This window comes from Phascolarctos cinereus, unplaced genomic scaffold (assembly GCF_003287225.1).
Source record: "Phascolarctos cinereus isolate Bilbo 61053 unplaced genomic scaffold, phaCin_HiC Scaffold_726;HRSCAF=1367, whole genome shotgun sequence".
Lineage (NCBI taxonomy): Eukaryota > Metazoa > Chordata > Mammalia > Diprotodontia > Phascolarctidae > Phascolarctos > Phascolarctos cinereus.
In genome coordinates this window covers 208,883,490-208,900,186 of record NW_027556098.1, presented here as the reverse complement: position 1 = coordinate 208,900,186, position 16,697 = coordinate 208,883,490, and the positions used below count along the sequence as shown (strand labels likewise).

At 36.8% G+C, this 16,697-nt stretch overlaps 1 protein-coding gene across 1 annotated transcript in view; it reads right to left on the bottom strand.

Annotated features, from left to right (window-relative positions):
* Positions 1-16,697, bottom strand: part of CCDC141 (coiled-coil domain containing 141) — a 272,693-nt gene that overhangs the window by 53,333 nt on the left and 202,663 nt on the right. The window contains 4 exon segments of the mRNA XM_078146957.1: positions 7,889-8,001; positions 9,906-10,089; positions 11,617-11,811; positions 12,223-12,363. Of these exon segments, the coding sequence (XP_078003083.1) occupies positions 7,889-8,001; positions 9,906-10,089; positions 11,617-11,811; positions 12,223-12,363 (633 nt within the window).

The following is a 16,697-nucleotide window of genomic DNA, read 5'->3' as shown; positions in this document are numbered from 1 at the left end:
TAAGTTTGAATGAGAAGTGGGAAGAGAAAGGTATGAAGCACTGGGCATTGTCAGAGGAAGGAAGGTTTGGATGAAATACATGGGGGATCAGGGGCATTCAGAGAATAATTTGGGGTCACTAGGTCCCTTGGCAGTGAAAAAGGAAAATTGAAGAGGGGAATAAGCATATTTATATAGTGCCTACTAAGTGCCAGGCATTGGGTTAAGCACTTTATAAATACTGTCTCATTGATCCTCACAACAGCCTTAGAAGGTAAATGCTATTATTATTCCCATTTTGTAGTTGAGGAAATTAAAGTAAAGAGAGGTTAAGTGACTTGCCCACTGTCACATAATGTGTCTGAGGCTAGATTTTGAACTTAAGTCTTCCTGACTCTATTCCCAGCACTCTATCCACCTAGCTGCCACCAAGGAAGGTTAAAGAGAGATGCTGAAAGTGAGGAGGACGCAGATTTCACAGATTTGCCTATGATGCACCTGTTGTTCCAAGAATCTCTCTCTTAATCACGAGGTCACCTCTAGTATGTTCAAGTTAAGGGAGGAAATTCAAGGTTATCATTGTAAACATGATAAAATAGAGAGGGAAAAATATCTTGTATTTATTAAAGGATGCTATGTTGGAAACCACTTGTTTCATTTAGAGATGGCAACTTGGGTGCTATAAGGGAAAAGAAAAGAAAAAGAAAGAAAAGAAAGGCAAGCTTGAGAGTCAGGAGACTTGGGTTCCTAACCCGCTTCTGCCATTAAGCAGTGTGAAAGAATACTGAGCTCCTCTCCATTCCCTCTTTAGACTACCTACACACTACCATATAATATCAGGATAATGCCTTGGTCTGATGATGGAGTTCTAATCTGAATGAGGAATGCTTGTCAGTCTTTCTTAGCTATACATTCTTCAACAATGTCCTTCACTGAAATATCATTTTAACCAAAGGCCAACTCACTTTCTGAGAGAAAATTGGATGAAAAATTAAAACTCTAAGCTCATGGAAAATGGATGAGGGTGGTAACCACAGTGTGGAAATGCCTTAATTTAATGAGGGCCATGCCCTACCTTCTGTATATACCTAGTATGTATGTAGTTGTCTGTGTGTCTCCCTAATTGGAATATGAACTCTTTAAGGACATGGATTGTTCTTACCTTTCTTTGATTCCCCAGCACTTAACAGAGGACCTGGTATGGCATAAGCTCTTAATAAATGCTTGTTGACTTGACTTGACTTAATTGAATTAAATCCTTTAGGAAAGTCATTCTCCAAAAATGTTCAGTGAATTTTCACCTGAACTCTGAACTCTATTGGATCATTATGGAACTTGTCTTTGTTCTTGAACCCTATAAATTGTAACTTGAAAATGTTTTGGGCAGAGAAACGTTCAAAGGCCTAAGGAAACTGTCCTCTTTGGATTTCTCTCTCTAGAGAGAGATGTTTAAAATCAGAATAACTAATAAATAGTGTCTCTGTTAGGCTTATGCCCAAAATGCAAGGTTTTGACTTATTTTTATTCCACAGTTGCCTTATGGCCTTAGGCGAGTGAGACCCTTCAAGTACCATAGTTTTCTAATTTGTATAAACTTGCCTTAGAATAATGAATGGCATCAAATATTTTAAGTAAATAATAATTTCATTAAATAATGAATGAGGTTAAATGTTTTATCTTTAGCTTCAAAACTTAACCGGGGACAATAATTTTAATTATCATATTTTATTTGTTTTTTTATATTTATTTATTAAATGTTATTTATTATAATTAAATATAATTGAAAAGAATTTTAATTTTTAGCAGCAAGATTACCATTTCATTTACCATATTACCCAATTTTACTACAACGTACTATACATACATTGGTAGGGAGACTGAGAGGAATAGTGTCATCTTGGGGGGAAAGCCATGATAGGAATTCTTGTAATAGCTGTGGGGACTGGCTCCCTGTGACCCAAACATTTTTGCTAAGAATATCAGTACCTTCTGAATACAACATAGTTGATTACAATGGTTCTTTGATAAGATTTTACCTGATGCTACTTGTATCCCTGACCAAACAATGCTTGGTGGGGAGCTTTGTATCTGAGCTATATTGCAAATAATTGTGACAATAAGAGATGGAAAGACATAATTGAGCTATTTAAAGGTGAAGCTTTTTACTGCCACCCTTTCATTTTGCTGTCTGTCTGATTTAGTGTCTTGTACCAATTGCATCTGAGCTTCTATGTGAAATGGTGTCAAGCAGAGCTCCTGACAGCTATAATTGTGTTCCATCACTTTTATACCTAACAACTGATGGTCTGTCTATCAGTGCCACAGAGCTGCTGTGAAGTACTTGAACTATTGGGCAAAGTTCCTTTGAGATTAGAGGAGAACTTGGTTGTTTTCACTGAAGGAAAAGTTCTTCTTTTATGAAAAAATCTAAAGTAAGATGACCATTTAATAAGGATGGAAATGAATGTCTTTATGTTAATGGGTAGTTTATACATTATGAATGATATACATTTACTAACCCAGAGATTAAGAAATAATTTATTTTTTTTCTTACTTATTTTTTCTTATTATTTCTTAATCTCTGGGTAAGTAAACATACAAATACATGTGTGTGTGTGTGTGTGTGTGTGTGTGTGTGTGTGTGTGTGTGTTTATATATATTTAGGCAATTGGGGTTAAGTGATTTGCCCAGGGTCACACGGCTACTTAAGTGTTAAGTGTTTGGTCTGAGGCTGGATTTGAACTCAGGTCCTCCTGACTTCAGGGCCAGTGCTCTATCCATGTAAACATATATTTCATAAAATGGTCTGGTGATATTTGGTACATTAATTAAGAAGGTACCCTAAAATTAGCATTTTTTGTTTATTTGTTTTCCAGACTCGTAATTTCATTAGTAAAAGGAGCTGCAAGTGAGGAAACTCCCTCTACTAATATAGACTGGCACTTACCCTACAATGTTTATCCTTAGAGAATTACCTGGGGACTGAGAAGCTAAATGATCCCCCCATACAGCTTGCATGAGCCAGAGGCCGGGCTTGGACCCAGCTCTTCCTGGTTCCAATGACAGCTCTCCATCCATTATGCCATGGTAATGGTGTATTATTTACCATAATTTCACAATAAAATTAGTGTTATTTTCTGTTATTTAGATCACATAATAGCAACAGGAGGTACCCTTTCTATTCTCTCTAATATGGCTAGGTGAATATAGACCTGGCATGATACCATTAGCCTTATAGGCTCATAACCATGCTAGGTAATGTCACCGCATAGGGGCAAAATTACCTAGGAGGACATTCCTAGAAATTCTGTGAATTTTAACAACAGGACAACTTTTTTTTCTCTAATTGTAGAAATGACTTCTAATGATGATAAATGGGAATCTTTTAGAGCTTCGAGACCCGGAAAAGCCTGATGGTAATGAAAGATAGCTTGAGAAAAAGTGATTGGGGGCTACAGTGCATGTGGACTCCTTGTTTCACACTTACTAGAAAGGAAGGCAGGAAGGAGGCAGCTCCTCCTACCCAAAAGCACAGAGCTAACTATAGTACTCTCTGCTCTGATTTTGGAGGCTTTGCTATTTATAAAAGGTGATAGATTTGCTTTTTATTAGCTTCTGCATATTTTAACTGAACCTTCCTTATAGAATTGGAAGGGATCTCTGAGGCCATCATCTGGCCTTCTTGTTTTGCCAATGAGAAATTGAGGTCCTTGGAGGGTAAGTGACTTGCCTAATGTCATATGATCATAAGCATCATAAGGAGGACTTGGACTCCAGTCTTCTGACTCCAAAGTCACTGCTCTTTCCATTGTGCCAGTTACCTCTTTATATAAACTGAATGGATTGTGTGTGGGGGTGGGGAATACGTAGGATAACAGTGCTTTAAGGTTCACAATTGTTGTTCGGTAGTTTCAGTTGTGTCAGACTCTTTGTGACCCCATTTGGGGTTTTCTTGGCAAAGATAATAGAGTCATTTGTCATTTCCTTCTCCAACTGATTTTACAGATGAGAAAACTGAGGCAAATAGGGTTAAGTGACTTACCCAGGGTCCCATAGCTAGTAAGTATTGGAGACCAGATTTGAACTCAGATCTTTCTGACTCTAGGCTTGATGCTCTATCCACTGTGCCATGTAACTGCAAAGCACTTAATAAATATTATTTCATTTTATCCTCACATTACCCATGGAGGTAGGTGTTATTACCCCCATTTTACAGATGAAGAAACTGAGGCAGATAGAAGTCAAGTGACTTGTCCAGGGTCACACAGCTGGTGTCCGAGGCCAAATTTGAACTCAAGTCTTCTTGACTCCATATCCAACAGTTCATCCATTGTATTACCTAGCTGGCTATGTAACAAATGAAAAAAAAAAGATACACATGCTATTTTTCTTTTTTTACATTTTTACACTGAATTTTCTTCCACAGGAAAAAATTCTTACATTTAACTGTGTTTTTCCTGTGAGATTTATATTTGTTCACATGTTTATGTCTTTATGCTACTTAGCAGCATTTATCTTACTACATCATTGAATCTATCTTTTCTGCTCTTGTATGGAGGCAATGTTAATGTTCTACCACATATGCGAGGAAAATTATCTCAGAGGTAAAATTAGAGGTTAATTTCTGAAGGTTATATTGGTCTTCTGATAACAGGACCCTCTAAGTGAAGTACATGGGTTTAGTAAGTTTCTCTCACACATAGGATAAAAACAATAACAACAGAAAATTAGAGAGAGAACACAAGAGGAAAGAGAAAAAAAGTCACGGTGGAAAAAGCATTGAGGAAAAAAAATAGGTGGACAGGATTGTGTGAAGAAGAGACCTTGGGCACCTTTATTACCTTTGATTAGTATTCCAGCCTTCTCATTTAATAGTAAGTTTCTGAAAATAAAGCCTCTGAGAAGAGACAAATGGGGTTTAGTAAAAGAAAAGGAGAATGGAAGAAAAGCCTGGGGAAAGAGAAGAATAAAATATATTTGTACTGAGATAGTTGCTCAAGTAACAATACACATATATCTTTTGGCAATGGATAATGATTTTACTTGGGGGAAAAAAAAGACATCAAGCCATTAACGACTCTCTGTTTCCTTAGCTTTTGTCTTGTCTTTATCCATAATTTCCTTGTTGATTCCCAGCTTGTGTCTTGCTGGCTCTATTGGTAAATGAGTTGCAAAACTCAATAAAATCATCCCAAACTCCATTTCTTTTTAAAGCGTCTCTCTTTTACACAAAGTGGTTATTAGAGAAAGCCTAGGCCAAGAAAAGATTATCTTCGTCTTCCACAGTTGAGCAAATACACATTTCTAAATGATCCATGTAATTTTTTGGCCTTTTAGCAGTAAAACGTATGCTGCACAGGACTTTTGTACACCTGTGTAGCTTACAAATTATTCAATTAAATCTAACCTTCAATAAGTACCTATTATGTGCAGACTGCTATGCTAGGTGATGGGGATACAAAAAAATAGAATGGTCTCTGTCCTCATGCAGCTTCTAATCTATTCTTTTATACAGAAGTAAACAAATTCAAAGCTTATTAAAAAAAAGCATTTCAAAAAATACAAATATGAAGATTATGAAAAATAATAAAAGTAATTTCAAGAAGAGTATTCTAATAACTAAAGGCAGGAATAAAGGGGGTCTGGGAAAGGCCTCATATAGGAGGTAGTATCTAAGCTATTGTTGTTTGTCCTTCGTTCTCAAAGAGGACCATGACATCAGGAAGGTGATGCCATGGCAGGTGAATTGGATTTAAGTGAGGCAGGGCTATACAAAGTCACCAGCCTCATTTTTTTCCTCCAGAGCCTTCTGAGTCCAGTGGCAAGATATCGTTCTGATGGAAGCTAGGGATTCTACAAGGAGGAAGTGAGTTATTCCTTACCTATTCCCCTTCAGTATTCCTGTGAGAAGAAGGGCATTTTTAGTAAAGGTTGATAGTTCAAAGACCCTTTGGGAGGAAAAAAGTACCTCAGGAGATTTATTTGAAGAGCAGAAACATTGTAAATGAAAACTATTCAGAGGAACTGAGATGGTAGAGGCAGAGTGGGGATGGAGTAATAAAAGTGTTTAACTGAAGTAGAAAAGAATAGAAGATGGATGCCAAAAGAAAAAAAAAGAGTGGGAAACATTTAAAAAGAGAAAGGAGATATCATTGAGTCCACTGTAGAAGACTGCTGAAGAGGTGGACTGCCAATGGTGGAGGCACTTTAAAGGGACGATAAAAGCAGTTTGGTAATGGTTTGATGCAGCTCATGAGACTCTGAAACAGTTATAGAGTGTGGAGTGGGGCTAAAGTTTGAGGGAAGATAGAAGGCATAAAGCAATACAGCCATTGTCACAGAATCGTTAAGAGTCCAACTCTAGGACCTATGACCTACAGATATAGAGAGTTTGAATTAAAAAAAGGATTTTAGAGGTCATTTAGTCTAGTCCTGGTAATTTGGGAGAAGTAAAGCTACTTACTTGAAATCAGAGTTGATTAACGGCAAAGCCTAGACTTCCTACATTAGTCTCTCCCCTTCTCTGAACTGCTGTAGAAATTATTTTCTACATATTTCCTTCTGATATTTATTCACATACTAGGTTATATTGCTATTTTAATATTTCATATGTGGATATCTTGCCTCAATTATATTGTCAGCTCTTTCCAGGTAATGACTAATGTGTGTAGCACTGTGACAGATGGTACTATGGATAACGTGAGGGGTGATGTGTAGAATATTCTGCCTACCTAAACAAGTTTGAAATCTAGTTGAAGTGACACAGAAGACATAAAACAGATGATTAAGTTCTAGAAGTATTTGAAGGTCTTGGAAGGAGGAAGGAGACAAGTATTTATTTAGGGCCCGGCACTACGGTAAGTACTTTACAAATATTATTTCATTATAATCTTCATAATAGCCCAGGGTAGGGGGGGCATAGGTGATATTAGTATCCCCAGTTTACAGTTGAGGAAACTGAAGTAAACAAAGGTTAAGTGACTTGCCCAGGGTTCTACAGGTAGAAAACATTTGAGGCTGGATTTGAACTCAGATCTACCTGATTTCAAGCCTATCTATTGGACTGCCTCTCTGTCTGTTTCAGAGAAGGAAGAGTCCTATAGAGATCAGAGAAGATAAGGAAGCTTTCATGTAGAAAATGAAACTTCAACTTGACTTTGAAGATAAATAGGAAGTAGAGAAGTGGATGGAAGAGGATGGAGATGGGAAGCTCAATACAAACAAAGACTTGGGAAAAGAAAGAGCATGGCTGATTAGGACTGGAATGTGTTGTGGAGTAGTGAAAGAGAAATCTGGATTGGCAGAGTGGAGCCAAATTATAAAATCCTTCAGAAACTTTTCATGAAAGAATCAATTTTTCATTTTCAACCAGTTGCATTAGTTTCATCTAGATACTATCAAATATGCTTTCTTTCAATATTGCCTAGGATTACTTTTATTCTATTAAGAATGGTAATGTTTGACTTGAAAGTTCCTGAAAATCTAATGGATTACAAATGTAATGAAGATGTGCTTTATCTCTGGGACCTCAACATAAAGAAAATCCATATCTATCATCTAGTAATGGATATATGTATAAATAACCTAACGACTACTAGGAGTTGCTTTAGTTTTCACAGTAAGCATTTATTCTTCTTCAAATTGGAACAGGAAAGATATAATCTGAGCAACCACTACAATTTTACTTAGCCTTCATTCTCAGTAATATTTTTCCCCTCTGCAGTGATGGAAAGGAAACAGAATTAATTATAGGAGACACCCAGATAATGATGTTGGAAAGCTGTGAAACAAATGTGCCTGTTCTGTCTCTTGAGAATTTTCATAACACATCTTTGTACCAGACATTTGATCAGCACATTTTTTATTAAAAATGACTTGAAAAGACATATTCTGGCAAGAAGAAATTACCTCCAGCTTCTGTTCAAGTTCCGTTAGTGAGCCGCACAATTCAGTAACAGATTCCAGAACCTCTTGGTGTTTTGTTATTATTTTCTCAGCATATTTCTGCCCTTCTTCCAGACCTGGCATAGGATGGGAAGGAGGGAAATTACTTAAAGGTAAACATTTCAGAGAAAAAAAAACCCATCCTATTACTATGATGTTAAGGGATGATAGCCAGCTATCCTGACAAAGTACCTGTGGTGTCCAGGATGTTACTATCTTAAGGAAAGACTGAGTGGCTTCAAAACTTCTGGTTTGACAGGATTTCCTCTTCTCCAACCTCAGTATTTCATCTCCTGTCTCCTTGCCTTTGTATGGGTTGTTCTCCACAACTGGAATATTCTCTTTCCTCATTTTAGCCTCCAGAAATCCCCTCCTCTTTTCAAGGCTCTTTTTATGTGTCACCCCCCCCCATATAAGACATGTTCTAGATCCCTGAGTTCTAGAAATCCTCACCTCACTCATAACCCTAAGTTTGTTGTTATTCAGTCATGTCTGACTCTGTGTGACCCCATTTGAGGTATAACTTTACTTGTTTCCTAAATGAGTATTTTTGCCATTGAGAGTATGATAAAAGGATGGGGGGGATATTTGAGTATGACAAATTCTTGGTTCTTCTTTGTCTCTCTCATTTTTATTTTACATTACTTTTGCTTTTGCTTTATTTTCTATTACTCTGGAGAACCTGGAAAAACCAGAGATGTAATGTAACAACAAGGAATTGCATTTATGTTGACTGAAGGACGTTGTGAGCCACCATGGTTACCCATTCCTAGTACTTGATCGTATTCCAAAGGGAAAATATACACTTGGCAGAAACTGTCATCAAATTTAGCATTCTGTGGCCACCTGGTGCTGTACCCACTCAAGTTGGATTTGACTGGTCGCTAAACACTATCCTTGGCTTCATAGGAATGATACCAGAGAATTCACAGAACATACTCATCAGGTTCTTTATCATCATACTATCCAAGCCCAGCTGACAGACTCTTAGATAGGGGAATTATTTAATAGGGGCTTGAGGAAGGCAGGATTTCTCAGTTTGACAGGTAGTATATATTTCCTGCTCAAAAGGAAGAAAAAAGAGGTTATATATTTGCCAAATGATAAGTGAGTAAGGGAATACAGGAGAGGAATGGGAACTGGACCTGAGATTTCATTGGCAGAGGGAATTCTCAGATGAGAAAATTCTATCAAATCTGGTATTCACCTTCTCTGCAACTAACAGGGTTAGGGATCGTGATGTATGAAAAAATCCGAGAGACATAATTTCAGGGTAATTACCAATAATTTTATTAATTATGGGTCTATTGACCAGACCCCAACAAGAGTTACCTATGTCAAGTGAGGTGACTATATTGTTTAGTGACTTGCCCAAGGTCACACTGCTGGGATCTCTCACAGGTGGGACATAAACCCAGATCTTTCTGGTTTCATGGCCAATTTTCTACAAACTGACACCATGTTGCCTCTCACAAGGAAAAGAGGCAATAAGGTCTTTTTCTTCTTTCCTCCACAATGAGCTCAAAACATTTCACAGAGACTCAAGAGTGGTTCCTTAACCACGTGTGTATTTAAAGGGTAAAGGGGTATTTTTATGTGTTTATTTTTTCATGGCTTTGTCCTTTAAGATGTCTCAATTTTTTAGCTTCCATTATTTTTTGCTGCCCAAGGTTATTATTTTATTCTGATGTTGTTGTTCTAGAGATGAACAGTGGAAGGGGTGAAGAGAAGGCAACAGGGAAGAACAGGCTAGAGAAAGAAGGAGGTTAAAGCCAGCGTTTCCTAGCTTCTTTTTGCAGGATTTTCTCTCTCTGATCACCTCCATTTAGTTTTGCTGGATTTGGGACTCATCTCGAGTCTTGGGGCAGGTCAGTATGGTGAGGAGCCCCAAGGGCTTGAAGCATGCACATTTTCCACAGGATTAAGCTCAGTACAAATTTGTTCAACAGCACATCACCAGACGCCTTCAAAGAGTTCTCACCATGCAAGCGTTTAGCCAGGGCAGTGATCTCCTGAATCCTCTCTTCTTGCTGAGGCACCGTAGGCATGATAAATTTATTGAACTGCTTATGAAGAATGTCTATAGCCTCCTTTGTCTTGCACTCTGTGGAGTATTTTCCAACTCTAACAACCGTAGCACTGGCTTCTTCGCACCAAAATTGACACTAAGTTAATGGGAAAGAGTAAAGAGACTGAAAAAGAGCCATCTGTGTAAAGTTCATGATGCTAGTCGTGGAAGGGGCTATTTTTCATTTCCAAGAATTCCCTTGCTCATTTAGGAATATTTTTTAAATTATAATAAAACAGATGGCAGAAAGTGATCTCATTGTTTTGTATTTGGGCAACAAAGAGACAAGGTATTATAGAAATATAGGATCTGATCTGGCTGTTTTTCTTCCTTAGATTTTTCTGAATCTTCTCTACAATACCTTGAGAGAGAATTACTTTCTGCTAACAAGAGTAAACTTACTTACAATTAGCATTTAGCACTTTTAAAAAAAGTCCCAAATATTGACTCCAAAGATTAAAAAAAAAAGAGCCAACTAAAACCACTCAATATGGCCTGTGTTACATGTATACTCCACTATCAATAAAACATTCTAATGTGTCCAAATAAAACTACTTGTAAGGACAGTATTTAACCCATGAATAGAAGGGAGCTTATTTAGGGAGCAGTTCTTTGACCTATCATTCAGCAAAGATACCAGTCATATTTCCAGAGCCTAGAGGAGAATTGAAACTGTTTTATCACTAAAAATAAATAACAATGATGAAAGGAATGTGTCTGACACAGGACAGAAGCCCTTTTGCAGGGTGAGAGATAAGGAAAGACCAACCCTGTTAGGAGCTAGGCTTTAAATAAATGTCACATAGCCGCGACAAAATTGTCAACTTGGTTCACATATAGAAGAATGATTAGCCTTAATGCAATGTCTAAGTGATGAATTTAACTGTATTAAAGGCAACAAATGCACACACTGTGCATTAGTCATAGTAAATCTATCACAATGCTTTCATGGTATAAAGTGTCCTAGGTATGTAATATGAAAACATTTATTGATAATTTATTTTATGCACATATATATATATACATATATATATATGTATATATATATAAATGTGTGTGTGCTTGTGTGTATATATGCATGTATGCATCCATCTATGGTATCATGGAGAGGCAACTGGGCTTGAAGTTGGGTAGATCTGGGCTCAAATCTCCCCTCTAACACTTACTAGTTATGTGACCCTGTGTAAGTCACTTAGTAGAAAATCATAAACAGGGTCAGGTTTCCCTAAACTGACAAAAATCACAGAGCAATCTCCTATTCCCATATAGAGAAGCCTAAATCTCACCACCATTGCTAAACACAAAAATATTCCCAGTATAATTATTCTTACCATAGGGACATATTAAGAAATATCTGAATGCTTTCAAAGTTTGAGAAATATATGCAAACTGATAAGGTATTTTTTTAAACCAAATTCCAAGGTGATTATAAATATCTATTAGTCTATTTGCAACCCTTGCATTTCTTCTATGTTTAAAAACTTAATTAGTGAAATAGAGAATTATTTGCTTCAAGGTAAGCCTCCCAATCCACTCAAATGTTATGAACAACTTCAGGTCAATTAGCCTAGGTCCCTTCATTATTCTTTCCCTACTCTGAGCTTGTTCAAGCTTGGGTTAGTACCTCCTCCATCAACTCCTGAAGATGCTCAGTCAGATCCAAATTCTTCTTGTAATCTTCCACAACTCTGCCAAATTCATCTACTTGTTTCTTCAAGTCCTTTATCAATTCCAAAAGGATTGTTGCTTTATTTTTTGGATAATTTAATAAAGAATCAGATATTTTGTTCTCAAAGTTTTCCATTTTTTTCTTTAGAGTCTGAGCAAAAGAAAAATTAATATTATATTTATAATTATAATATAAGAAAAATTATTTCTATTTATAATAACAGAGGCATTCCTAAGAGCAATGACCTAGAAAAAAATGAAGTCTTCTCTGTTGTCTTTTAAAAATCCTAATAATCACAACAATATGTTTTTTAAGATTGCTTTTTCTTTCAGATTAGCCAGAATTCTTTTTTTTTCTTTTTAAAGCATTAGATTCATGGTAGTTAGCCATAAGTAACTCTTAGGTGAGCAGTCCAAGAGTACTAAAAATAGTAGGAATTACTGAAACCCTGTCCATGTCAGCTTCCTACAATGCACATAGCCAATAGTTAGTTGGGACTTTAGAACTGAAAAGTGAAAAGCAACAGATATTATTATACAGTTTGTGAGGTTTAATACATACCTGCATTTTTTCAGCATAAATATCCACCTGTTGAATTTGATTTTTGAGAGCTTTTAAATTGCGAGCCTTTTCTGTTTTCTTGGAATAGTTAAATTTCAAATTGTTAAATTTCTTTTTAATATCTTTGAATGATTCTCTATGCTGCAATTGGAGAAAGAGAAAGTGCATTTTAAAAGACATTAATATCTTACTTTAATGAGTCGTTATTTCAATATATGAAGGTACTGATCGATCTTATGTATTTTGACATATTTAGAGCACTGCTTAATAGAAAATAGGTCTGTTTAAATGAATATATGTGTATGTATGCTTCTATATGTATACATATATTTTTATAGATGTATGTCTGTATCATATATTATATGTATAGTTATATGCATATATGCTTGTGCATATGTTTATATGTACATATGCATACACACAAATACATAGTGTATATGTGTATGTATGTATGTGGGTGTATATGTATTTATATGTGCAGATATACATATATGTAATAGGTCTACAAAACTACAATCCCCAGGCCAAATCTACATTGCTGCCTGTTTTGTAGGGCTCTAGCTAAGAATGGTTTTTACATTTTTGAATGTTATTTAAAATTGTTATTTAAAAATATTTAATATTAAATTAAAAGTGATAATTCAATGACTGTTAAATATTAATATATAAAAATCATTTTTAGTTTGCCAGGCTGTGATGTGCCAACCCCTGCTCTAGACTTGTAATTTCATTAGCAGTAAGGAAACTTCCTCTATCAATGGAGATTAGCTATTTTCTGCAATTTACAGGCCTAGAGAGTTTCCCTGAAGCACTGGATGATTGTATGACTTGCCAAGAGTCACACAGAGAGGCAATATCAGAGGGTGAACTAGAAACCAGGTCATCCTGATTCCAAGAGCAGTCCTCTATCAACGACTCCTCTCTAAAAATGGAAAAAGTGGTGTAATAACATGGAACAGAGCCTCTAATCTAGTGATTTTTAACTTTTGTGTGTGTGTCATGGACCCCTTTGGTAGCCTATCGTGAATGAAGCCCATGGATCCCTTTGGAGAATATTTTAAACACATGAAATAAAATACACAGCATTACAAAGGAAACCAAAAGTTAGTGAAAACGAAGATGTGACTTATTTTTCCACTCAAGTTCTTGGACCCCTGAGGTCCCTGGACCCCAAGTTAAGAACTCTAGGTTCCATTTCCTAGGCTTCTTTGCAAGACAGTTTCTGATGCTGTCATTTCTGACACATTTTACAAAGCACCTTACATGTATTATCTCTGAATTTCACAACAGGACTGTGAATTAGGTGGTGAAAATTTTATATCAGTGGAAACTAGGACTGGTTGTTCAAGTGATCTCATTCCATCTCATCTCCTCCAACATACTGCCTCCTCTGTCACTCCCACTCTTGCATTTATTTTCAATCTCTCCCTCTCTGCTGACTCATTTCCTACTGTTTACAAACATGTCCATTTCTCCTCTGTCCTGAAAAAAACCATTCACTTGATCTTTCCACCCCTGCTAACTATTGCCCTATATTCTTCTGCCTTTTGTAGCTAAATTCCTCAAAAAAGTTGTCTATGATATATGCCTCTATTTTCTCTCCTCTCACTCTCTTCTTAACCTCTGACAATCTAGTTTCTGACCTTAACATGACATAGAAACTGCTCTCTCCAATGTTACTAATGATCTTTTAGTTGCCAAATCCAATGGCCTTTTCTCAGTTCTCATTCTCCTTAACCTTTCTGCAGCCTTTGACACCACTGATCACTCTCTCCTTGAAACTCTCTTCTCTCTGTGTTTTGGGGATACCACTTTCTCCTGGTTTTCTTCCTACCTAGCTGACCCCTCATTCTCTGTCTCTTTTGCTGGATCCTCCTCTAGACCGTGCTTTCTAACCATAGGTATCCCTTGGGGTTCTGTCCTGGGCCCTCTTCTCTTTTCCTTCTATTCTACTTCACTTGGTATTCTCATCAGCTCCCATGGATTTAATTGCCATCTTTTTGCTGATGATTCTCAAATCTACCTATCCTACCCCAATCTCTCTGCTGGCTTCCAATTTTGCATCTCCAACTGCAGACATCTCAAATTGGATGTCCAGTAGACATCTTAAACTCAATATGTCCAAAACAGAGCTCATTATCTTTCCCCTAAACCCTCCCCCTCCTACTTTCCCTATTACTATAGAGGGCAGGCTAGCAGTCTAGGAGTCATCCTGGATTCTTCACTACCTCTTATCCCCCATATCCAAGCTGTTGCCAAGACCTATTGATTTCACTTTTGCAGTATCTCTCAAACACACCCCCTTCTCTTTTCTTACATTGCCACCATTCTCACTTACCTTTCTCATCACCTCATGCCTGGACTATGGCAATAGGCTTCAGGTGGGGCTGCCTGCCTCAAACCTCTCCCCACTCCAATCCATCCTCCATTCAGTCACTAAAGTGATTTTCCTAAAATGTAGGTAGAGCCATGTCACCCGCCCCCTCCTCCCTCCTCCACTCAGTAAACTTCATTAGCCTTCTATTGCCTGGGAAGCAAGTACTAAATTCTCTGTTTAGCATTAAAAGTCCTTTATAATCTGCCCAACCCTACTACCTTTCCAATCCTCTTACACATCTCTCCCTGACAAGTACTCTTTGATCCAGTGACACTAGCCTCCTGGCCAACAAGACACCCTATCTCTTGGCTCCAGGCATTCTCTCCCCTATGCCTGGAACGTTCTCCCTTCTCCACTCTGATTACTGACTTCCCTGGCTTCTTGTAAATCCCAATTAAAATCCCACTTTCTATAGGAAGTCTTCCCTAACCCCTCTTAATTCCATTATCTTCCTTCTCTTAATTATTTCCTCTTTGTGCTGTGTATATATCTTGCTTTGTATATATTTGTGTGCATATTGCCTCTCCCACTGGACTGTAAACTCCTTGAGGGCAGCAACTGTCTTTTGGCTCATTTTGTGTCCCTAGCACTTAGCACAGTGCCTGGCACATAGTGAGCACTTAATAAATGTTTATCGATTGATTGATTTGTACACAGTTAGTAACTACAGGAGGGTAGTATTCGGATCCACTTCATAAGTAGCAGAAGGGAATAAAAACCAAGGTTGTCTGCTTTCACAACTCCTTTGGCTATAATATATTCACAAAGGAATTACAGAGGACTGTTAATAAAGTCCTCTAAAAAATTGATAGCTAGGTCCTGATTAGTATGAATAATAAATCCTATGAAATGGTCACAAATTTTTTTAAATTTGCACCACATATTTTCATTGGACTGAAACCAATCACAATATTTTATGGAATTATAACTTTGAAAAGTGCAAATTTGAATACATGTGCCTATTTCCCACACTAATCAGGACCTACCTGTACTCTAAGTTCTTACATTTTTTACTATGCTATCATTCTTGTATTCAATAGTTTGAATATGGGGTACAGCAAAAATATTAATGGTAGTTTCAGTTTTATTAGCTTAAACATCTACTAAGAGTTTGTGGATATCCTGTATAATTATATATATATGTACTCTAACTTTTAGTCTGATTCTTTCCTTTTATTTTTTTTTGACTCAGATCAGCCTTCACAAATAGCCACCTTGTGCAGAATTCTCTTAAGTCACCTAGGTATACCTGTGTAAAGATGGTAAGTGGAGAACTGAAAATGAAGCGTAAATTGTAGAGTGGAAGATTAGAACCAATAGGGACTTGTAGAACATTAAATTCTTGCTCTGAATAATTTAGCCAATGATATTCTTCATGTATTTTCTGGAAGAGAGTTGCCATTTGGAGATCACTGAACACAAAGTCTAAGAGTAATCACCATTGCATCCGAGGAAAGCAAAATTATCTTGTGCAAATAAAAATACCTGACCGTGGAATGAAAATCCCCACTTTTTTATTCCATATTTAATTGACCCATCCTACTACAAACTATGTCAACCTGACAATATTTCCCAGAATTTAAGAACACACTGAAAATATTACCAACACAGGAAACACTAGAAACCCCCTACTTTTTGTGTTCTCCACCACTCTCTAAAATAGTGAGGAACCCAACAATAATCAATACTTGTTTTAAATTCATATGGAGGCATTTATCTGAAAGGCTTGGCCATATTATAGCAGATAACTCGATTCAATAAATATTTATTGAGTGTCTAGTCCAAGACACTGTGAAATGTGAGCTGTTAATAGAAGCTGGGATAACATGTAAACCATCTCTTAATGACAGCAAACAAATGATTTCAGAAGGAATAAAGATTGCACACAAGCCCAGTTATTAGTGTCATAATAACACCCTGGCTGCCCTACAAAGAATTTTATCAGAGTGAGTATTTAAAATTCTGCTATATTATGAGAACAAACATCTCAAGGGGTCAACTTAGTCAAGATATCTTTAGGAATTATCTTTAACACTTAGGGAAATCATTGGCAAAGTGCCAGCTAATTTGAATAATTAGAACAATATCAGCATTGCCT